The sequence below is a fragment of the Triturus cristatus genome, chromosome 3_1, assembly GCF_964204655.1.
Source record: "Triturus cristatus chromosome 3_1, aTriCri1.1, whole genome shotgun sequence".
Lineage (NCBI taxonomy): Eukaryota > Metazoa > Chordata > Amphibia > Caudata > Salamandridae > Triturus > Triturus cristatus.
The window spans coordinates 397,505,543-397,530,707 of record NC_140583.1 but is presented as its reverse complement, the minus strand read 5'-3'; the positions used below and the strand labels follow the sequence as shown (position 1 = coordinate 397,530,707).

General features: G+C 46.8%; 1 protein-coding gene across 1 annotated transcript in view; it reads left to right on the top strand.

The window, feature by feature from the left end:
* LEO1 (LEO1 component of Paf1/RNA polymerase II complex) overlaps positions 1–25,165 on the top strand; it is a 271,615-nt gene that overhangs the window by 47,483 nt on the left and 198,967 nt on the right. Inside the window, exons 3-4 of the mRNA XM_085644182.1 lie at positions 22,938–23,042; positions 23,517–23,608. Coding sequence (XP_085500308.1) covers positions 22,938–23,042; positions 23,517–23,608 — 197 coding nt within the window. The remainder of the gene's footprint in view (positions 1–22,937; positions 23,043–23,516; positions 23,609–25,165) is intronic.

The following is a 25,165-nucleotide window of genomic DNA, read 5'->3' as shown; positions in this document are numbered from 1 at the left end:
CATTGGAACGGCACCTAAAGAAGTCTTGAGCCTGTGCTCTGACATAGCACTGGCATACAGGTTAAACAACGAGGGTACCATACACAATACCTCTGAATACAACACAGAACTAATTAACCCCACAGTCCGCATGAATCAGACAGTAGGTTTAACAATCTCTGACCAAAGGGCGTTAAGTCTCTGTGAAAAATCCTACTCGCCAATAACAACACTTAAAACAACCAGAGGAGAAATGTCATCGTCCACCCCGAAGCCTGTAATAAACAATACCAGACCAATAAGGCTTCATATAGCCGCTCAGGTGCACCAGCCGGACCAAGACGACCAAGAATGTATTGACAACGGTCGTCAAATTCTAAGAATGTCATCACCAAACAAAGCCACCATGCAATTAACGGCATCCGAAATGCCTGCTATAGCGGGAGGAATGCATCATGCTAATTCCCAAAATAATATAACGCCACAGGAAACCGCCCTGGGATCAAATAGCTATCAAAGGTACTCCAACACCAGCTTCAGCAGGGACGATAATATTCATCAGCTTAACCAAGATCAAGACACAAAGGAGACCAAAAATTTAAATTCACAGTTGAAACAAGGAGAAACAGCTAATAACCATAGTTCCTTTTCGGAGACATCTAAATCTTTATTGAACACACTACAGACAACAATAACAGCGTTCAACATGCAAAACGATAAGATGGACATTCAAATAGATCTGATGAACATTATAGCAACACAAATAGCAGGGATCAATACTAAACTGGAGAGTATGAACAATCTTATTTCCAGAGCCCAGGCAAAATATTCCGTTCAGTGCGCATGCAGTCCAATAATAGACAAACTAAGCTTGTTGCCAACACTCCTAGATCAGATAATTCAACTTAATAAATCCACCTTGGGTGAGAAGGGCATAACTAAAGAAAAGGAATTGACAAAGGTAAAAGCAGATAACGATAAAGCTCTTTCAAGCCCAAAGCACCACAATGACATAAAAGCAGACAAACAGACAGACAATCAGGACAGATCTAGCTTCAAAGATCCAAAATTATCACGCAAACAAAAAAAACGCGACAGGAAAGCACGGAACAAATTGTCTCTGCCTATAGAGAAGCATACAACAAAGATCTATCCAATGTTTCGCTTACCAGAGATTGGTTTTACAACAACAGCCTCGGTTAGTTCATCAGATGACCTCACCGATAGTGTTATTTGCTTAGAACCGGGAGCAATTGAAAAACAAGCAGAAGGAATGGGTGATAATAAACAAGGCCCAAATAAAGAGGTGACCCGAGCTTGCTTAGACCCGGCAGAAACTGAAAAACAAGCAGACGGAACGGGAGGGAAAAAAAAAAAAAAACAAGGCCCTAACCAAGAGGAGTCTCGAGCTGGAGTTCTTACTGGAACCCAACAAACAACAAAGAAGAAAAGCTCAAAGAAAAAAAAAAAAGGGAAAGGAATGGATACAATCATTGAAGATGCGAGAAGTCACGGCGAACAACGTGCTACGATTAGTAACTTGTTAGCTCAAAATTGCCCTGAAGAAAAATGCAGTAGAAACAAAGCTGCAATTAATCAAGGTCAACATAAATCAGATTCGGTTGATGACATCAATAGAGATTCTGTAGATGGTCAAAGAGAAACATGGAAACTCCCTGTCAACCAAGAAACTCCAAACATGGGGAACGAAAAACATGGTGAAAACCAAGAAACTCCAAAGATGGGGAATGAAAAACACGGTGACAGCACGAAAGTTATCCTGAAAACGGTCATTCCAAAGTTCCAAATGCTTAGACCAGGGGGAACCAACGGATTGGTGGTAAACCAAAAGAGACCACAACTAATACAAGAAGCCGACTCAATTTTAAGGAGTAGGGCACAGGAAGCAGAAACCTCCTCGAGTGCCGGATGTTGGGTGGACGACCCTCAGGTTGAGCAACCGGCGATGGATCTCGAGCCCCACCGGGCCAATATAAAAGTCGAAATCACAGGTGACTTAAAACAAATTACATTTGGAAATAAGGAAGAACACCCAACGACCCTGGCAGGCCATTGTAATGCACCAACAGAACGGCAATTGTTGCTAATCCCTGAATATGATTCAAAAGGACCGCACAATATATTAAATAGAGGGAACATCTTGCAGTTAACATCAAACATTCCGGCATTAAAATACTTAACATCAGTGAATCTACTGACAGTAGAATTCATAGGAATGGAACACCAAAAGAGTAAGGAACAAACACTGACCACCTGGCTGACTGAAGAAGACGCGCAGCACATCATGGATTCTTTTTTTTTTTTTTTTTTTCTTTTTTTTTTTTTCAAAAATCTTTATTGTTCCATCGAAGAGTACACCGCTATTCAGCCAACAACCCGGAGGCAGGCAGCTAGTATACGAGGCGGAACTCCGCCCAAGCGTTTGAGATCGTACTTTCAAACGGCGATACAGCATTTTACAATGGAACAAACAAAACAGAACTAGTAAAGAGCCCGAGTCGAAGGGAAGCAAACAGTAAATGATCGAAATGACATAATCATCTTCACGCTGCGCCCACAGCCCGCCCAGACAGAGCAAGCGACAGACAACCCCCCTCAAAGAGCGAACCCCACATCCCAGATCTCTTATGCCAGGCGGATCACCACTTACAGCACCCCACAGTCGAACTCCAACCTCTCCACGTCATTTAAGCCACGATCAGCCCGCTTGGTCATCTTCCAACGCTGTCGTACTAGCCAACCAGTCTACCAGTGGCTGCCAGATATCTACAGGCCGCGAGCGCTGCGGCAGCTGGTCCCAGTATGAGGTCAGCTGCTCCCTACAGTACACCGCCGATCTTATCCAGGCCTTCACGTTTGGCGGCATTGTCTTCTTCCAGTGTAGCGCTACCTGACGCTTAGCAAGTAATAATAAAATGGCCACGAGCCTACGTGAGGTCTTGGGCACATTTCTAACGAATCCCAATAGGGCCACAAGTGGGTCCGGCCCCAGTACCATCCCCACGATCTGCCCCACGGCATTGAAGACTGCAATCCAGAAGTCGCGTATGGGGCCACAAACCCAGACAAGGTGATAGAACGCGGCATCCTGCGCACCGCATCTCCAACAGCACGCATCAGACCGCAGACCCATCCTACACAATTGAATGGGCGTCCGGTAGGTCCGGTGCAGATAGTTGAAGTGTACCAACCGCAGCCTATAATTAGGGGATAGGTTTTCAAGTTGGGAGCAACAGTACTCCCACTGCTTCTCGGTAATAGATATACCCGCTTCAAGTTCCCACGCGGATCTAGAGTCAGTGCACGCAACCGGAGCCGTGCTTTGAGTAGCTCTATAGATCCGTGTGATCAGTTTGCGCGCGGAGGAGTTCGAGAGTACGTCCTCCAAGGCCGCAATCGTCGGCGGAGCCTCCGGAAACATAGGGTACCTGCCCTTGCAGGCGGACCGCAGTTGATAGTAGAGAAGAAGCTCCGAGGCCGTCGGTTCCGGCGCTGCCGCCATGTCCCGCACTGTGAGGAAGGTATCGTCCGGGTACAAGTCTCCCGCCACCTTCAGTCCGCAGGCCTGCGCCCGCCGCGCCACTGCCGCGTCCGTCAATGGCCCCAATAGGGGATTATCCGCGAGGGGCATACTCGGCGCATATAAGTCATCTACGCCTGCACGTTTGGCAATGCTTGACCAGGCCCAGCGTACCATCTCAACAGTGTCAATGTCGTCCCTGGAGCGTCTGTATCTCTGATATGCCGCTGCACGAAGGGGGCAGGGGGCCGCAACATCCATCTCGATGGCCACGTGCGGCTGGTAAGGGATCGGGTGCTGCCAGTAGTGCAGATATTGGGCCTGAGCACTGTACGCATATAGCTCCATGTCCGGGGCCGCGAGTCCCCCCTGACGGAAGGGAAGTGTGAGGAGGTTCCAGGCCACTCTGGGCTGCTTACCCGCCCAGACCAGTTCAATCAAGGCGGAGCGGAGCCGGCGAAAGAACGACTTAGTGAGTGGCACGGGGATGTTTACGAATAAGTAAAGAAACTTAGGAACGACCACCATTTTAGCAATTGCTATGCGGCCAATCAGAGATAGTGGCAGCGCTTTCCAGCGCTTCACTTTGCACTCCAGCCATTCCACGGCCACCCCAAAATTGGCCAGCCATATGTCCTGTATCGATCGGCTAAACCGTATGCCCAGGTATTTAATCTCATCAGTGACCCAGTCAATCGGGAATTCCGTGTGGCAGTGACTCGTACCGTCCGTCAGCGGGAACATCGCCGACTTTGACCAGTTGACATCGATACCCGTGAGGCCGCTATACCTTGTCACCTCACGCATCAGTGGGTCGAAGTTTTCCGATGGATTCATCATATATATGGTTATGTCGTCGGCGTACATAGAGACCAGCAGGCCACGCGACGTGAAGCCGATACTGCGATGAGTGTGGTGTTGGCGCAAACGAGCCGCCAGCGGCTCCGTCGCAATAGCGAACAGCAGTGGCGACAAGGGGCAGCCCTGCCGAGTGCCTCTGGTTATGGGGATCGGGGAAGACGTCTGACCATTAACCCGTACCCTAGCCGTCGGGTGATTATAGATTATTCCAATACGCCTGGCAAAGGAGGGGCTGAAACCCATGCGAGTGAATAACGCCCGTAGGAATTTCCACTCTAGTGAGTCGAACGCCTTAGTGGCGTCAAGCAATGCGGCCGCGGCTTGTACCTTGGGATCCAAATAATGCAGGAGCCCAAACAGCACTCTAAGATTGTGGGAAGTGGACCGCCCCATCACAAAGCCCGACTGATCGGACAACGCTATCTGAGGCAGCATAAGTTTCAGGCGGTCAGCGAGTAGTTTCGCGTAGATTTTGGCGTCAAGATTAATTAGCGAGAGTGGGCGATATGAGTCCGGGGTAACAGGATTCTTGCCAGGTTTAAGCAGCGTAATGATGAGGGCCTCTCGCATCGAGGCAGGGAGGATGCCAACCTCCATCGCTTCCTCAAAAACATTATGCAAGCGAGGGACCAGTAGGTCTGCGTATTCCTTGTAGAAGGCTGCCGTCAGCCCGTCTGGGCCTGGTGCCTTGCTGAGCGGCATAGCGGCTATAACCGCTCGAATGTCCTCCTGCGTGAAGGGGAGGTCCATATATTGTCGGGCACTATTACTGAACCACGCAAGAGCTATGGTGTCCAGGTAATCACTAATAATAGTGTCGTCAGGGGACACCTTAGAGGTGTACAAGTCCTTATAGTAGTCTGTCATCACCGCCAGTATAGCCGGAGGATCTCGAATCACTGCACCCCCCGACTCCTGTATCTCAAGAATATGCTCCGACCCGCGTGGCGGGCGCAGCAGATTTGCTAGTGTTCGGCCAGCTCTATCACCCTCTCCGTAACGCCTGGCCTGAGAATCTTTGGACAAGAACCTGACCTCCCTCTCAGCCTCCTCTTGATACTCGGTCAGTTTCGTCCTGAAGTCTGCACTCGCACCACCAGACGGGGCTGCCACCATCGCAGCTTCAAGCTGAGCCAGTTCGGATTCCAACCTGCCGAGAGTAGCTCTAATGGAGCGCAGAACCCCAGTTTTTAGCGCCATGCAGTGGCCCCTTGTCACAGCTTTACAGGCCTCCCAGAGCACGCCAGGTGAATCTACTGAGCCCTCGTTTAGTGCGAAGTATTCCTCCAGTTTTTCCCGCAAAGAGTGCTGGAAGACCTGGTCGCGCAGAGCCCGGGACGGGAATCTCCAACTAAACGGCTGAATGTACTGCGGCGGGGTGGAGATCGTTAAGCAAACCGGGGCATGATCAGAAAGTGACCGCGGCAAGTGAGTCACCTCTAACACCGATGAGTGCAGATCTCTAGACAGCAGCCAGAAATCCAATCTGGACCAGGCCGCACGATGAGCTGTGATACACGTACCGGCGCGGGTCTCAGGGTGCAGTGTCCTCCAGGAGTCCACCAGCCCTGCCTCTTGCATAATATGGCCAAGCGCCTCCGACGCCCTAGGGTGATGTTCCCGAGTGGTGCCCTGCCTATCTGCAGTATCTGACAGTACCACATTATAGTCTCCTCCCCACAGTATCGCAGCAGGTCCACAGTTCCGCACCTTATGCCACAATCCCTCGTAGAAATCTGGATTATCGTCATTCGGGCCATAAACATTCACCAGAATCACTCTCGCGCCGCACAGCGAACCTACCAACAGAACAAACCTGCCCCCCACGTCCCTGATTTCCTCATGCGTCCTCCAGTGAAGCCCTTTTCTGATAAGTATCGCCACCCCTCTAGAGTAGTTAGAGTAGTGAGCGTGAACTACCTCACCCCATCGGTTGTGTCTGAGCAGCTGCGCAGCATTGTCCGTCAGGTGCGTCTCCTGCAGAAGGCAAATGTCCGCACCCTTCCTAATCAGAAAGGCCTGTATCAGTCTCACTTTCCGCCTATCATTCATGCCCCGTACATTCCAGGTAATACACTTTATGCTATTCACCGCACCATACGTGTTAACAGAGTTCGGGCAAGCCTCAAGCAAACACCTACCCCCCAGTCACCCGGCCAAGTCACGCCAAATCTCGAAGCACGCATTTCCAATCCAGCGGGTCCCAATATATGAGGGCGGCAATGCCACAGCAATCTGTACGCCCGCCAACAGGGCAGCGAACCTCCACCAGGCACCAAGCAGGGAAATAGAACTCGAGCAGGCCACGGACCCGTTCCTCGTTGCATCGATTCCTGCAGCCCGTCCCTGTCAGACAACACACATCCCACCCGGCCAGCTGGGCAGCCTGCCCGGTAAATGCCAGAACACCTCTTGCTAGGTGACTGTCGACATGACAGCGCGCTGTGCACATCGTGCGATTCAATAGCAGTTTTCGCCACCTCCGACCCGGCTCTGAAACTTAAATAAAACACAACAAAAACCCCCAGCCCCAGCCAAACCCCTAACCCTCCCGCTCCAACCCCCCAATCAGGTTGTGCAATGAACTCCCTGGACCCCCTCCCAACTACAACAACTGTAACTACAGTCTCTAAATGTGAACAATGAATGGGAATCATCCCTTGAGGTACGCAGGTTGGCCACCTACAGGCCCTGTACTTGTGACAGGGCGATCGAGCGCGAGACTAGTGTACCAGCTCAAGGACCATCCCCCCCCAATCCCGCAGCCCTGCTCAGCTCCCTCATAGCATCTGAAATTGGAACTCCAGGGAATTAAACATTCTCAATATGGCCCAGCACAGCGTGGACAGGCGACACCCAGCGATTTAACAAGAAGTAAACAGGAGTAGTCATTCAACGTCACTTAGCCTGTCCCGCTGGTCCGGGTCAACTGCAGGTGTCTGAGCCTTTTGGTCCTTTAACAGTTGTTTGGCATATTTCATAGCCGCCTTAGCGTCAACAAAAAAGGATGGCTTACCGGGACCTTGGACCCGGAGTTTAGCGGGGTAGATGAGGGAGTATTTGGTGCCCGCCTGTTGAAAAAGTTTCTTCGCCGGCAAAAATTCCCTTCGAGCGGCTTGAACCTGCATCGTATAGTCCGGGTATAGTGCAATGTGGTTGCCCCTGTATTGCAAGTCCGATATGTCCCTTGCCATTCGTAAGATCACGTCCCGGTCCCTATAATTCAAGATTCGTGCAATAATAGGCCGGGGCGGTGCACCGGGTTTAGGCCTGGGCCCCAGTGATCTGTGAGCCCTCTCGACCAGGAACATCGGAGACAATCCCGACCCAAACAGATCCTTACACATTTGTTCGACAAAGAGCTCCATGCTGGTTATGTCCGTCGTTTCCGCCACACCCGTGATGCGGACGTTGTTGCGCCGCGAGCGCGCCTCCAAATCCTCATTTTTCTGCTGAATGAGTGTTAGAATCTTCTCCATGCCCCGCAATTGGCCGGCAAGGCCGGTCTGATTTTCCTCCGTGTCGGCCACACGTGTTTCGAGCGATTCCACTCTCCCCTCTTGTTTGTCCATGCGGGACGTGATACCGTCCATGCGGGCAGCCAGCGCATCCATTTTTCCATCAATGCCATGTAAGCTTGTTTTCAGTTCCTGAAACATGGCCTTAATGTCCGCCTCCTGAGCACCACTCCGGTCCGCTCGAGAAGATTCGGCCTCACGGAGGTCTGGGTCTGGGTCCGGCGGCTTCTGCTTGGACTTGTCGAAAGTGATTTTCGGCTGCCGCGTGTCCGGTTTGCCCATGGCCACTCACCAGCCGCCTCCCGGCGCCGCGAGTATGCTTTGGCGGCCGCGACCAGACGCCGCCAGTCGCCGACCCTCAGCGTCTCACCGAGGGCAGCAGGGCGGTTAGTCCCAGTAGGTAGGCTGAATGGCTGGGCCTCCAATAGCGGGGCGCGCACCCTAAGTGGAGCAGGCGGGGAGAGTCACAGCGCAGGCCGCCGGAGCAGGACAACCCTAGTACAGCCGTGCACTGTCCACATCCCAGGTCAACGCTCCAACCTCACCACAGTATTGTCGGGGGATGTACGGCAGCCGACCTCGTCTCTCCGATCGTCTCCCTTCGACCATGGGACTTCTGCTTCAGGCAAAATGGCCGCCACTGCGATCAGCCGATCGGGCCCGTCGCCGTGCGCCGTCGTGCAATCCAGGGGCGGACGTTCGGCGGTCTTCCACACCAGCCGGCGCTTCCTCAGCTTCACTCCGACAGCCGCAGGGGGTGAGACCTTCGCCGGGGTGCGCGTTTCTTTGGGCGAGCGAACAGCCTCTGCCTCACCCCTCGGATAGGTTTCGGGCACTCCACACGCAAGGCCCCGGCTCTAGCGAATGGTGTAGGCCGCCACGACTCCGCGCCGCCCGTGGGCCGCTCTCCGTCCACAAGCCGCCGACGGGGTCAGAAAAGCCAGAGCACAGGGCGGACACCCAGGACTACCGTCTCGGGCGGGGAGGACCGAGCTCGCACCCCAGTTCAGCTAATAATTGAAGGATTTCTGTGCTCGATCGGCGGAGCTGCGGTTTCAGGCAGCCATTCCGCTCGGCAGCCAAGCCACGCCCCCGCACATCATGGATTCTAAGGTTCAATTTGAAGCATGGGGAATTAAATTGCTAAAACCAGCGACCCCCCCGCTATCCCGGCCCTATAAACAACGCTCTTAACCGTAGTAAAGGAAAAGTTCAAAGGCGAAATGATAACACACCTAACATTCAAACATTACTCAAAGGGGCAATTGGTGGCAACCTCCCTACAACACAGAAAGAGGAGCAACAAAATGACAGGCTAAATAGAATGCACAGGAATAAGGACAACTGGGGATGGTTGCCTGGAGTGCTAACTTCGAAAGCATGTCCCTGACCAACAGAAAATAAATTACTAACTCAAGACTCAAGCAACATACAGGTGCTCTCGTGGAACATCGCGGGGGCAAAAAAATGGTTGGAGAACGGAGAACCCCCAAGAAAATGGGAAAATTATGATATAATAGCCTTGCAGGAAACCTGGGCTCTAGAAGCACTCCCACTGGCAAATTACATCTACTATACAGTTCCAGCAACCAAAACCAAAACCTTTGGTCGTCCTAAAGGGGGCTTGGCAGTCTATATCTCTTCGGAGTTAAAGATTGTGAGTGAACAACTGGATTCAGAAGGACCAAATATTCAATTAATCAAATTGTCATTAGGGCCTGCTAACAGATTACAAATCGTCCTTTTGATAAATACATATACACATCCTTCGGTCAGGAAAAAATTGGCCCACAATAAACAACTAATCGATATCATCACGAACATCCGGAGCACCTTTCCCATGTGGGACTTGATACTCACAGGGGACTTTAATTCAAACCTAATTCATACCCCGGATGAGGACGAATCTATCTCAGCAGACAATATATATTGGTCCGTCCCACATCAATTCCAGCTAATAAGGCCAAAAGTGGACCGCATAGGTCAAGGGTTGGTTAACGCCCTAGAGTTTCTTGGGCTCAGAGTTCTGAATGGTAGAACAGCAGATGACTTCCCCCCCTAAGTTTACATTCCACGGGGGGAAGACAAGGTCAAGACTGGACTATACAGCAATTTCAGCTTCGCTGATACCATCCCTATCTCACTTCTCGATAGAGTTTACAACCAGGAGTGACCATTCATACCAGTTGATACACTTTAGGTCAAAAATTACCAAACATCAAGTAAATACAACTATTGATGGCAACATACACACAGTGGATTTAAAACGTCTAAAATGGTCAAACGACACAATTGAAACATTACAGCTTAAAATAAAAAACTTGTTAATTATTAGCAAAATTGGAGCCCAGGATAAAATACAAGCATGGGAAAATTTCACAGCTGAGTTAAAATCATTAATGGCTTCAGGACAAAAACAGCCCATCGGCCAGGAAAAAACAACAACAACAAAGCGAATCATGAAACGCAAACTCAAAAAATGCATAAGGACGCTAAAAAGAACAACTCCTGACACAGCAGCATGGGACAGTGTGAGACAGCTCAGGAAATGTTACAAAAAAGACATTTGGGAAGAAAAAAGAAAGAGCAATGACAAATTCTGGGCCGAACTCCTCTGTAGCTCAAAAAAATCCAATTCAAAACAGTTTTGGACCATTATAAATAACCTGAATCGACCAGTTACAGTGTTATCCTCAAACATACAAGAATTTGAGTGGGTGGAATTTCTATCCGGGAGATTTTGGGAAGCTCCCTTGTTAGAACTATCAGCGGGAAACACAGACGATCAAGGGGCAGTTCATGCGAAGCCCACTGGGTTATTGGAAAGCATCAGCCCAGTTGACGTCGCAAATTCAAAACAGAAGGAGCAACTGAACGTGGTCAGAAATCCACTGGAGGAAAATGTCTCTCTGATCCCAGCCATAAGTTACTCGTCCACTTCAATTGAAGGAGTTAGAAGAGTAATTAAGAAAGGCAGAAATGACGGCACACCTGGCCCCAACGGAATCCCCCAAGCAATTTTTAAATATGATATTCCGTTTTGGGGCAAACACCTTCTCAACTTATACCAAGAAATAGAGAAACTAAACATCATACCGGTAAACTGGCAAGGTTCGATTTTGACACCTTTATTTAAAGGAGGAGACAGAGCAAACCCAGCGCACTACAGATTGATAGCCCTGCTGGATGTAGAGGCCAAATATTATGCCTCCCTGGTACTTGAAGAGCTTAAGGCATGGTCTGATGACCATAACCTAATTCCGGGAAACCAGACGGGCTTCAGACAAGGCCTTGGTACGATGACAAACATTTTAGGTCTCTCGCTAATTACAAACAAGTGTAAGCAGAAGAAACTGCATCTTTACCTCTGCTTCATAGACCTAAAAGCTGCCTTCGACAGCGTTGATCGCCATCTTCTGTGGAAAAAGCTGCGAGCCTGGGGTATCCCCGAGAGGCTTCTAAAAGGCATCTTGTTATTTTATTCAAACACCTGGCTAAGAATTAAGATAGGTGATGGGTCCAGACTCTCAAGGAAGCTGACAACCACCAGAGGCTTGAAACAAGGGTGTGTTCTGGCCCCTCACCTTTTTAATTTATTTTTATCTGACCTCTCTCCAAGGCTAGATTGCACTAATTCCCACCCACCAAAGCTTGGCGAACTGAGACTTTCGCATCTTTCCTACGCGGATGATGTGGTACTAATGAGCCAAACTAAGATCGGCCTGCAAAGATGCCTGAATGAAATGTCAATCTACATTTCAGAAAACAAACTTGAAATAAATACAACTAAGACAAAAACTATGGTGATTGGGAAAAAACAGTTAAGAAAACAGACAATCTGGCTCAACGGAGTCCAACTCGAGGAGGTAAAAAAATACAAATACTTAGGCTTTTATATCGACAACACAAGAAATCTTATGGAGCACAAAAAATATATGTCTCAGAGAACAAGTGCACTAATATTTGCGTTCAGCCTATTAGCCAAAAAACTGAAGGGCCCTTCTTATAAACCCTTGCTCACCGTAATGAAGGCAAAAATCCTGCCAACTCTAACATATGCCAGTGCGGCGTTCCATGGCGAGGATGGAGAGCTCCTAAACCAACTAATAGCTTCCATTTACAAAAAAGTATTCCAGATTCCAAGGTCAGCTTCCCCAGCTCAGGTCCGGCTGGAATTCGGTCTCATAAATGAAGTCGTTGGCAGAAGGTATGAGACGGTGAAAACCTGGTACCGCTTTAAGCTAAATGCTGTAAAATCAAAAATCAACAAGGCCATCTGGACTGAACTTAATCAAGATAGTTCTTCTCCTTTTAATCAATACCTTTGTAAATCCCTTTCGGTCACATGTACGACGGAAATATGGAACAAAAACTTACCATACCAATCGTTCAAACAAGTCGTAAATAAAGCTTCAAAAACTCATTCATTGCTATGGGACAAAAATATTCTAAGATCAAGGTCGCATGCTTGGATGGTGATAAACCACTATAAGTCCCTCGCACCGGCAGCTTATTTATGTGAAACTTACTCAATTAACATAAAAAAACAACTTATGGCACTGCGTTTTGGAACATTACCATCTCAGGCTGAGCAGCCAGCTTGGCGGCACACAGGCCCTATATCGTGCCGGCTGTGCAATCACTATAAAGAAGACTTTATTCATATAATCTGCACATGTAAAAAATTGCGGGTTGAACGTGTAATCTTTCTAAAGACAAGTTTCAATGAAAGAAGAATTAGATCCTGTAGAGCCGCAATAATGGCATGCCTAAGCCCCTCAGACCCTCCATTGCATAGTAGACTGATCAAATTTCTTAAAGCCTTCAAAAAGCATTGCTAAAAAGGGTCAGAAGTTGGACAAATGATGTTTAATTTTCTGCTTGAATTTTTAAAAAACAAAACTATTTTATACTAAATTGCTGTTTTTAACTCTTCACTGTAATTTTGTGCTTTTGCTACCTGTTTTAGATTATTATGGTTTTAATTAACTAAATAATAAACATTACTTACTTACTTACTTACTTACTCTCCCTCATTCAGTACGGGACCTTAGCACTGCAATATACCTTGACCACCAGTGGCCCTGTTTTTTTTCAATGTGAGACTGCTTGAGAAGAGACTAGAATAATGTGATGCAAAACAGCTCTGGCTCTTCAAATAGTAACATGGAAATTAGGTGAAAGCTATATATAGTCCTTAGGCCCTTGCAGCTTGCCGTAGTTTTCCAATATGGCCCTTCAGTTCATGTTCCTTTCAGAAAACACGAAACCCATCTCTAAGAAGGCATTGTGGTGTTTTGCAATGAGTCGTTGTTTCACTGTGTATGTGCATGTGAAGATTAATTAGCATTTTTACCTACCAACAGCATTGTTAAATAAAACTCAGGAGAGGACTACATACATAAAAATGTATACACTCCAGTGCTTTGCAGGGCAGCTCTTCAAGCCACGAACCCCTCACTAAGAGCACGCATGGACCGATGACTGCAGGCTGACATAGTGGACCCATGTTATACTCTGGTCTAACCCTGACCTAAAATTAAAGGAAGCAGACATGTAACCGATTCTGAGATTTTTTTGCTGTATTATGTCTCTAAATTTGACAGAATGTACTGTTTGAGTATGTGCAGATGTGTTCAGCAGATCTGTGTCAAAGTTTGACTGTCATGAGCTGGGACAGGGCCAGAGAAACTTTAGGCAATACTTTACCTTGACCTTGGTCCAGCCCAGGCCACAGAGGCATTGTCATTTTGCAGATGATACATGGTCTTCGTGAAATGAAATGCTGATCTCAGCCCAGTTAACTCTTAGCCCAGTGTCAACTTAATTGTATCACTATTGACAATAAATGGTGAATGTATCATCAGTCCTAGTGGGTAAATCTGCACTGAATGAGAATGGAGCCTGACCTACTCTTGCCTTTTGCAGGAGGCCCTGCTTTAGCAGATTGGGTGTATGGGGGGCTGGGGTTGGGCAACTGTTACTCCCTCTGCTCATACTACACTTTATCTCTACAGGCCACAGTGTTTGGATGACTTAAGACCACTCTAGCCAACCACAATATATTGCCTTTCTCAAAATAAGTCATAACACTTAAACAGGCTTTTGGTAACTTATATTGCACAACTATTCACGAAGCTACAACTTACAACAAAAAACAGCTTATTATTAATCACATTGGTGAAACCTAATGCATTTACCAATGATAGTTTTTTTATTTGGGATTCCCAATTTGAGCTTCTTCTGGACAATCGAATGGTTCCTTTATTCACTCTATTTAAAAGGCTGTACAGTGCCATTACTACTAGGCTTATAAAAAAGGAGTTGTGTGTTCAGTATCTTCGTTATTGAAATGTTCTGTGGATTTTAAAGACATAAATTGCACACCATTGCCACTTACCAAAACCCCTGCTACACATTTGTCTAGCAAAATTTAATCCATAAAATTTAGCACAATATCAAGTTCTACTTTCTCACTAATACAGATATATGCCCCTCTAGAAAATAAACAAATTATTGCTACTATATACTTATTAAATTCTCCTACAGACTCCATGGTATTCATATCCCATGGCTCCTCTGGCGCTAACTCTACATTTATTTTTAGGTCCTAAAGGTTTTCATTTATTTCTCAACATACATTTATTTATTGATTTAACAGTTTTTTGTAGCGCTGCCCGGACCAGAAGGTATCAGAGCGCTTTACAACATTATCACGGCAAATTCAGACAAAAATAAGCTCCGAAAACATCAGTGTCGATAATCATAACTGGTGATGACCTAGAAGGAAACCGAGAAAGAGGAACAAACACACGGGGTGTAGAAGCCATCATGTGCCGAGCCATTGTTCTCCATCTGGACGAGATGCCAATAGGATAGAAACCCTGTTGCACTAGGCGATTGCTGTCCAGATGGATGAGGTGCCGATTGAGGATGAGATCCATTAGCTGTATCTTGATGTTTATGACGGATGGGTTAGTCCTGATATATACTGGGATGGAGTTCCAGATTTTAGTGGCATTGCCGAGGAGGAGCGTTCCAGTGTTCTTTGTTTCTGATTTTTTTGGAGGAGTAAGAAGCAGGGGGTTGGTGCTACTTAGGTTTCTCGTCTGAGCTGCCTTTTTAGGTCTCGTCTGACCCAGCGCATGCGCTGGTCTGGCGAGACTTATTGAGAGGGCTCCAAAAAGTGCTACCAGGCCAGCCTAGAGCTACAGTGCATGTGCGCGGGCGCGCGCGCTGCGTTTTACCGCGATTACTTTCACTTTCTGCCGCACGGCCGCTTTGATGTTTGATCGCGATCGCGATCACTTTCACTTTCGCATCCGCACGGCCGCTTTGCATAGCCAATAGGTCTCACTTTTGTGACCTTCTAAGTATTTAGTTACGCAACTGTTGCATGGCTAAACACTTATAAGATCCTAAAGGCGAGACCTATTGGCTATGCCAATGCTTGTTGAGTTTGGATGCAAGGTACGCTGGCGGCTGCGGCTCCTCCGCTAAGGCAGTGGAGCGTCGTCCCACTGCTCTTGGAGCAGTTGAAACAGGAAAATAAAATGATAATAATGCAGCGTTATCATTTTATTTTTCCTACTGCTGGGGCGGAGATAGGCTTCGTGACGCCAGAGCAGTGCAGGGGAAGGAGTGGTGAGTGCACTCTTGTGCGTGACGCTTTGGCTGGCCCTCTCGGGCCAGCCAAAGCATCATGCTCACTTTGCATGTTCTCCAACCAGGCTGCATTGCAACCTGGGTAGAGAATATGTCCAGCCTCCAATTCCCTGGCTGAGCGCCGAACCATGTACTCAGACCAATCACGGTGCTGCATTGCAGCGTTGTGATTGACTGTGGGAAGCATAGGAGCCTGGTTGCTTCCGGCTGCTGGACGCAAGGAAGACCAAGAGGACTGGGTAGAGGCGGCGGCCGGCGTGATTCCATGTAAGTGTTTTATTTTTGACTCTTCCCCCGCCCCCGCCACTCCCGTCCAGTAGCAGCCACCACTGTACGTTGGTTTACTAGTGTAAAGTACTTTGTAAGTGAAACATGCTGTTCTGAAGCTGCATCAGGCTTCAATCGGGAGTAACTTTATTTCTTTCAAGATGAGATGTGATCGTATTTTTTGATTCCCATGACCATCCTCGCTGCTGCATTTAGAGTGGTTCTTAGGGGGGCTAAGTGGTATTTTGCCATGCCTGTGAGAGTTGCATTCCCGTAGTCCATTCTGGACAGAACCAGCGCTTGCATGGTAGAATTGAAATCCTTTGGAGGGATGGAGGGTTTGATTTTGTTTTGGAGTTTTCGTTTGTAGAAGTCACTCTTTGCAGAATTATTTATATGTTTGTTTATGTTCAATTGTGAGTCCAGTGTGATTCCCGAAGATTTTGCGGAATCAGTGAGGGTTAGATTGCAGTTTAAAGCATCAGTGGTGTTTAGTACATTCTTGCATTTGGATTTCTGTCATATCTTGGTTGGGTTTTAGGTGGTTATGAGATAACCAGCGTTGGACTTCTTTGAGCGTAGCATTTAGCCGGTGTATGTCATCTAGTGTGGAAATTTCCAGCTAAAGCTGGGTGTCGTCCGCGTAGAGGTGGAAGGGGATGTTTGCTTGTTTGACTATGATGGTGAGGGGCTCCATGTAGATATTCATCAGTGAAGGAGAGAGGACTGAGCCTTGGGGGACACCCCGGGTTAAAGCAAATGTGTCAGAGGTTGAATGGTTTATTTTTATTTGTTGTGAGTGGTTTTGTAGAAAAGATGTGAACCATTGTAGGACCACAATCCTTTTTAGGTCTTGCCTGAGACAGCGCTTTAGCGCTGCTCTCACGAGAGCTTTTGTAAATGGGGGATCTGGAAGTGCAAACGAGTGCTTTCAGGCCTCCAAATACAGTGCATGTGCGCCGGGCGCGCGCACCATTTGGCAGCCTGCACACCGTTTGCTTTCACTTTCGCGGGCCGCTTTGATGTGATCGCGATCACTTTCACACAGTGCATGTGTGCCGGGCGCGCGCACCATTTGGCAGCCTGCGTGTACATTTCGCGGGCTCTTTGATGTTATCAGTGAGCCGCGCGGCCACTGCGAACATCAAAGCGCCCGCGAAATGTACACGCCATTTGCCACCCCCTCCCTTATCCCACTTCCTGCTTGTTTAATTCTCCCTCTAAACGGCGTTTCTAAAACTATTGTTCACAAATTAAATGGAGCGGGTACACTGTGGTCACACACATGCGATATCGCTATTGAGCTCGGAGTTTGGCCCCAGTGATGGGTGCCCTCGAGTTTCAGGCACTGCCCGGTGGCACCCGCGTTCCTGTGTGACTTAGTCTGGGGTGGGCGCTGCGAGTCTCCCAGCCTCTCTCCATTGTTCCAGGACCTACAAAGAGTGCAGTAGGTTTAGTGGCACCAGGGTGTACCCCCCCCCCCCCCCCCCCAACCAACTGGAGATAACAGAGCCCACTGCCTTTCCTTGCACCATGACCTGGAGCCCTTGCTAGGCGCATGTGTCTGGCAAGAGCAACATAGGGAACACAACCTCCCATGAGGTGGTCTCAGAGGGAGCATCGCTTGTGCACACATAAAAGACATGGGCACAGGGGCTCACACATTACATACAGGGTCAACAAATACACGCGCACAAGGGCACCAGCACAACATGCAGACAAAACACGCACCCCATACAGAGCAGGGGTGAGGAGGCTTCAGAAGTTCGGAGGGGGCAAAAGCTTCCCGGGGGGCCTTTCAGACCAAGAACGATGTATTTCCGTGAGCTATGGGAGTCTCTGGCCCATCATCACATTCTGCGGTGGCATCATTTTGCGTTACACCACTGACTCAAAGACAACACAACTGACACATTCAACATGTGCACAGTACACAAACAACACACACAGGGCACACGTTTCACGGACAGGAGTGAAGATTTGAATCCAACTAACTCGCATGAGTCGGATTTGTGTGATTTCTTTTGTGTATAAATATTATCCAAAAGCCTTAACTAAAACCAGGATTCCACTGCACGCCCTCTCATTGACAGCGCGCAGAACAGCACAGCCATAATACACTTCGGAGGGGGTTCTTGTTTGACACACTCAGCACTTTTAAAAGTTGGGGCATTCATAGTGGAGGGCACAACACCTCGGGCACCTTCTATGTTTAACAAAGGAAGGGCCACTGGAAATCTGGGATTTCGCTGCCACACCGTTTCCCACAAAAGTGTTCATTTACCAAATAATTACTCATCTGCAGCTTAATCTGCAGACTTTCAGCAGCAAAAATATGTTTGTTGATGAAACGGATCTTCGAACTGCAGATCACACCACTCTAAACTCTCCTTCAGCCCATCCTTTTTCCGTGCACGCATGAGCGGCTTCACAAAGAAAACAGAGGGGCTGTCCGGGGCTCACAATAAAACCGAAGCCTCCCCGGTAGATGGCGGGGGGCTCTTGGATTGTTTATGCGTGTTGCGCTGCTCTGAGACCCTCCCATACAGCAAATGTATGATTTTTATGCTTGGCAAGTAAGCTGCTACTGAGAGTGGAGTCTGCAGGGATTAATACGCTAGTATCCTCCCAATCCATATATGTATATGACGCTTAACCTGTAGCATCGAGGGAGTCTTGTGTCATGATTTTTTGTCCCAATCTTTAAGATCGGTGGTTCACAAACCTTACACATTGCCTGGACGGTTATTTTGCTGTTGTAACGGTGGCGCAGGGACAGACAGAGAACCAGTTCTTGTTAAACGGGGTTTTATTGAGGTATAGCGTTTCTTTTGTCTACTAGTTAGTCTTTCACGGGCAAATGCGGCTTTATCCGTGGTGAGGGCTTTAGGGACTTCGTCCGCCTTGTGGGTCGTCTGCATCGGTGGGTCTTGCTCCCCAGGTCTTCTGGCTCGGAGGTCTCCCGAGGTACGTGGACGGGCCCCAAAATGAAGGAAAGACCAGGTATTGTCAGTGGGACGCTTTCAGCCCAACACTTCCTGACCCTGGGACCGGGAGTGAGGATTCCCCTAGTGGTGCAGTCGTGACCCAGCCCTCCCCTCCTGTTCCCTCCGCGTGCTGTCAGTGAGTTCAAAACCATGTGAGGGATCGATTATAAACAAATGAGGATCGGGAGAAACCCAAAACAAAAACAGGGACGTAAGGCACGATATCAGGCGCAACACAAGTTAAGGAGGTGCACTCTCACTCCTTCCCATCCAGCCTGCTATGCGGTCCCGTACCTGTCCTAGCCACGCTCCTCCCCTGGGAACGTGGCGGGGCGCTTCGCGGGGTCACGGACCTCCTCGCCGTCCGTACTCTCTCTCTCTCCGGCTCGTCCTTGTTCTTCCTCGTCCGATGTCCAGGGTCTTCGGTCCAGCCCGCTGCTCAGTTCCTCTCGTCCGCTCTGCTCTCCTGCTCCGCTCCTCCGGGAATCGCCGTTCGCCAACTTCCAGGTCTCGTGGACTTTTGACGATCCCTGCTCCGTGACGTCACTTGTGGGCGTTTCTCCCGTTGTAAAGTCGGCCCAGTTAAAGGGCTCCGCACCTTCAATGTGTGTCGGGGTCGATGTTTCCGCGTATGGCACCCAGTCTTCCTGTGATAAGGGAACAAGCGGGGGTGAGAAGGACACGTAGGACCACCAGTCCTTATTTTCCCCCAGCATGGTCTGTCCATCTCTGTTACAGCTGTTTACATTCCTTTTGTGTGCATGAGTGAGGGGTCGTGGCCCAGCCCTTGAGAATATCCAGCCAGCAGTGGGGCTGGTTTACACAGTTTATAAACAAGCATTTGCAATGCAATAGGTCTCGCATTTGCGAGAGTTTAAGCTATTAGTATTGAAATGGCAATGCCTTTTATTTACGTTTTTAAACCCAAAACATTAATAAAAGGCATTGTCATTTACAATGTCAATAGCTCATACTCGCGTGAATGCGAGACCTATTGCATTGCAAATGCTTGTTTTAAGAGAGTTTAAGAGAAGCTTGTGGTCGACAGTGTCAAGGGCCGCCGATAGGTCTAGGAGTATGAGCAGGCAGCATCTGTCTGCATCAAGGGATTTGTGCAAGTCATCTACTATGTCAGGGTAGCTGTTTCCGTGCTGCATCCGTTTCTGAAGTCCGATTGGTGAGGGCTCAGGAGGTTGTTGGTGTTAATGTGTTGACTCTGTTTGCCGACAAGTCATGATTTGGCAAGATCCGTTGCCTCACTTAAAGACATCATAGGGCTCGTTCTTATCGGCCTCTGAGCTTGGTTAAGAGGCGTTCTGTTCCAGCTGTGCGGTTGTGTCGTGGGTCGTCTTGGATGTTGACTGTTGATGCAAGAGGGGGGATGTGTAGGCGCTGGGCATGCTCTGGATGTGTGTTGAGGTTCAGTAGGATATTGTTTATACCCTGTATTATTTCCTTAAGTTGGTTTTCCATGAGAGTTAGTCCCTCATTTAGAGTGGTCATGGACACTTCATTTAATGAAAAAGGGGTGGGAAAGTTTAGTTGCATACTGTCCAGAACGAGGCAGTCCCGAGTGGGGGAGTGTATGTCAGTAGGTGTGTGCTTCAAGGTGTCATTTGTTTCTTTATTATTAGTGATGTGTATGGCGGGCGAGTGGTGTGGACACCCTTGTATTGTTTCCGTCAACATATTGGTGTTCGTTAATGGCAAGTTGCGAGAATTTTGTGCATGCACCAGTGGGTTGTCGATCAGAGAGGCCTGGGGGGAAAGGGATTGGAGGCTGGGTTAGTTGGGTGGAGTTTTGTTGGTGGGATTGTATGGTTGGGGAGTAAGACTAATCGTGTAACTCTGAGCTGAACTGGTAACTGTGTTGTGCCTGGATGAAAAGTCCTTAATGTGCGAGCGAGGTGTAGTGGTATAGTACAGTGAGTTAGAGGTACCAGGGTTCATGAGGGGAAGGCAAGGGTACAAAGTGTGGTGAGGGAAGGGGTAGAGTTATAGTTGGTAGAGTGGCTTGTGAGGGTTTTTGTTTGTGTGGTAACCTGTGGGGGATGTTGGCCAGGGGAGGGTGAGTTGTGTGAATGGGAGATGGTATTCTGCAGTGCTGGGAATATGGATTCAAAAGAACGTAGGTTGGCGTCATTTGCTTGTATCATGACTATCTTCATTTCTGTAGATTGTGATAGTGGCATTGCCTTTGAAGGTAGGAGAGTTAGAGATTGTTAGTTTGTGGTTGTGTGGGATGTTAGTGGTTTTGAATGTATGAAGGTAGTTCATTAGTGTTGTATTCCATTTCACATGCGGGTAGTGTAGAAGACTCCGGAGGAGCTATGATATGTATCCACATTGAGTGTTTCATGGTGTTGTTTTATCAGTCTGTGTTTGAAGTTGTCAGCCGCAGTAACTGAAAGGTTTGGGGGGATATTGATAAAGAAAGAATTGCAGTCTATAATTAATCTGTTGAAGGCTACGAGTACAAATTATTTGTACTTTGTTTGGTCTTCACTAATCCTAAATGGCCTTTATGCCATTATTTCACTTAAGACTCCTTGAGGAACGATCACAAGCAAATCTTCAATACACAATTCAGGCCTTCCTTCCCAGGAAGGTAACACATCGGACATAATATTACTTCTCATTGGCCACCCATTCATCACATAGCCCTGAACTTCATTCATAATGTCCTCATTCTCACTTTCAAATTTATTTTAGTCTTTTAAAATAGCCAGAATAACTTTTGTCAGAAAGCAAAGTAATTTGACATTCCTCCCATTCATTAGTGTCACACATAGTCAATTGTAGACATTCTTTAAAGAAAATCATCATTTCCAGTTCGCATGATAGGAGCATATTCCACCTTCAATGCAATTGAAAATCTCGCAATTCTAGATGATGGATACCATAAATTGTAAGAAATTTCATCAAAGGTTTATGATCATACCGCAACTGGAAAGGCTTACACTAATGACTTCTATGAAATATGTAATTGCCCATACACAAGCCAGTGCTTCACGTTTGATTACAGAGTATTTCTCCTCCATAGGTGATAAAACATGTGAGACAAATGAGACAATACCCTATTTTCCATTCCCACCACATTGTGACAACACTGTTGCACCAATTACTTTATTGCTTATTTATTTGGCAAGAACCCTGTAAAAATGGTCCATAACAGTCATTTGTAATTTTTCAAAAATCTTCCTGACATAGTCTTGTACTTAAGTAATTGTCTGATGTAATAAGTCTCTTCAGAAAATCCCTTGACATGTTTAGTGTAAGATTCTGCAAAACCTACAAATGATCTCATCTTATCTTTGAGGAGCTAATTTCATGACCTAGGTATGCTGCCTCCTTAGGTACAAATTTCGAACATTATACAGCGAGACATTTCTTTCTAAAATGCTTAAAATTAGAATTAGTTTATCGTCTTTCTCCTCTTTACTCCTGCCCATTACCAGCCAGTGGATGAAACATTTTTTCTACTGTAAGTGGTGAGTTTTTTCCTTAGGTTGGCGTTCCCTGGGTATCATTGTTTGCTTTTTATGTTGTTCTCTGTCTGTGTAACCTTGTGTACGTTTGTTTATTTATTGCATTAGCTGATTATTATTGATGTGAGGTGTGTTGTAATGCTTGCTTATGATTAAAGTGTATCATCTTGGGAGTCCGGCTCTGAACTGTTGTGGGGGGTGTTCACACAGCAGTGTGTGTGACTTAGTGGTGATTCTAAATCATGCCAGAGAGCAGCATGCTTTATTACATTGGGCTTCTGTTTTTGAGAGTCCAAGTCCAGTAAACTGCTTCTGACATTCATTATATGGAAGCCTTTTTTATAGTTTCCAAGATCAGCTCTTATTTTTCATCCATGAGATGGCTGGACTGCCTCTCATTTCTTCTGCATGGTATGATGGGACGGTTCTCTGCACTGCACATAGCAATACATGGTTTCTCTATGATCTGCTGTTCCCCTGAATTTTCACAGATTTAGGTTTTTGTAGCAAATACAAAATTAATATGTACAACAATCCTCATCTGTGAACGTTGTGTACTAGATAACAAACAAGTAATTACATTGTGCAATATTTTAATTTAACTTATAAACTTACCTTTTATTTATAATAGTGTCTGCTGGAGGCAGTGACAGCGAGGATGAAATTGGTCGACACAAGCCTAAGAAAGTAATTGCATCAGACTCTGATATGGATAGCGACGCTGAAGTGAACAAAGGTATTCAACATTGATACAAGGCAGTTTATTCTTTTAGAGTATTAAATGTTTGTTGTTTTAATTTACCTGCTGTATCTAGTAAAGGGCACTCCGCAGCGGACTTCTAGGACAGACTTCGTTACCGTGTAACTTTGTGTTTCTTAAAGAACCCTTTAGTTTCAGCACAGCTCCACTTATCAGGTCATTTTTGAGCACCATTGTACCAGTGGCCTTGGTACCTATACAGCACAACCTTCTTGGGGAGCACCTCTAAATGTGTCTGCAAGTTTGCTACTTTTTTATATGTGCTCCCATAATTTTAGTATCTCATCTGAACATTGGTTTTGAATTGCATGGGGTCTCCTGGAGTGTTCAAGAATATTTTCTTATTTTGTAAAGGAACTATAACTAACTAACCTGTTTATAAATCAACTAGTTTCACTACCAGACTGCTGTTTGTGGGATATATACTTCTATGTGTATGTTTTTCCTCAGATAAAGATGCTGCAGATTTGTTTGGAGATGCAGATGACATTTCATCAGGCAGCGATGGGGAGGCAAAACCTGTTACTCCAGGCCAGCCGATGGTATGTTGTAGGGGGCACTTTGGGCAAATTCATTGCTTTTACTCCTCCTTCAAATATCTGTATTACCAACTTATATTGAAGGTTTTGGAACTACAATAGTATGCACAGAGCACATATCCTTATGAGAAATGACTAAACTGTATATGAAATGCTCACCACTTCATAGAATTTCTTGTCCGAAAAGAAGGTGGATAAGTCCTGGCTTTGTCTCAATCGCAGATACCCTGATATCAGTTTGATTTCTGATCTGATACCAGTTGCAACTCTTAAACTAAATGAGATAATCATTTATTTAATTTTAAATCTGCGTCTGTAATCTACTGGCCTGCCTATCTCCCTTGTATGTTCCTGTCCTACTGAATTACTTGCAATAACCAAGATGTGATATTACTAGACCCGACACAGTAAAAGACCTCAGGCCTCATATGTGCTACGTGTTACTTCACTCTTTGAGGCCCAGTTTCCAGTCTACCTCTTTCTTGACTTTATTTGCTGATATTTATTTCCACTGAAATTCCCTGCTGCTAATTGTAATTCTAGATTTATTTTGCCATTTTATGTTAGTTATTGATCTAGTTTGGTTTATATGATGGTATTGAAGTGCATTACAGATATTTCATCCCAAGTCATATGTTGTAAGTAGTCTCTTACTAGTATGATACCTCTTTTGGTATGAGGACAGATAAGGAACTAAAAGAATTGATAATTTATTTGAAGTGTTTCTCAACTTTAAGTGGGACAGTTTCAAATTTGTGGACATTTTGCTGGGTAATGTAAGCCTTTGTACTTCTCTCAAACTAGTTTGAGTGTTCATATTCACTGACTACGACTAGACTTATTAACCTGTTAAAATTGTGCAGTTTCTTGATGTAGATGTATTTTTACTCCACACTGTTAAGCTTTTGAAGGTTTGGAGAGGTACTAATGTAGTTAAAACAGATTTTGTTTATGCAACTTTCCCTGAAAACTGGATGCTATTATTCGTTAAAATTTAGGGGCTGATTGCGATGTCGGTCGGTAAGCCTCGACTGACATGGTAAGTTTACAGTTCGACCGCCCAATTACAATGTAGGCGTTCGGAGTGTAAACCGGCTGGTCTTTCAGACTGGTTTCCGACGGGCTCAAGTCTGAAACTTTTCATAATCCCCCATGGATGTCGTTTCTACCGTCAGGATTATGATGTTGGTTTCCAAAGGGATTTTCATGCCGTGCCCCCCCCCCCCCCCCCCCCCCCCTGTTTATCCCTGTACCATGTGCCTGGCACATGGTGCAGGCATTAACAAAAGCTCCGATTTCTCCATGGGTTTCCGACTGCTGCACAAGCTCCCATTGACCCATAGAGAAATTGGAGCTTGCCACCGCACTCTGTACGTTCGCATTGTAATTGCAGTGTTTCGGGACCAGAGGTCGGTTGGTCCCGAGACTGCACGTCCTCCCGTCATCGTAATGATGCCCTTAGTGTATGCAGGTACATTTCCAGGAAGACCCTAATGGTTGAGGTGATGTTTTGAACTTTACTGTCAGGTTTTTGGGACATCAAATGGATTGTCATTACAG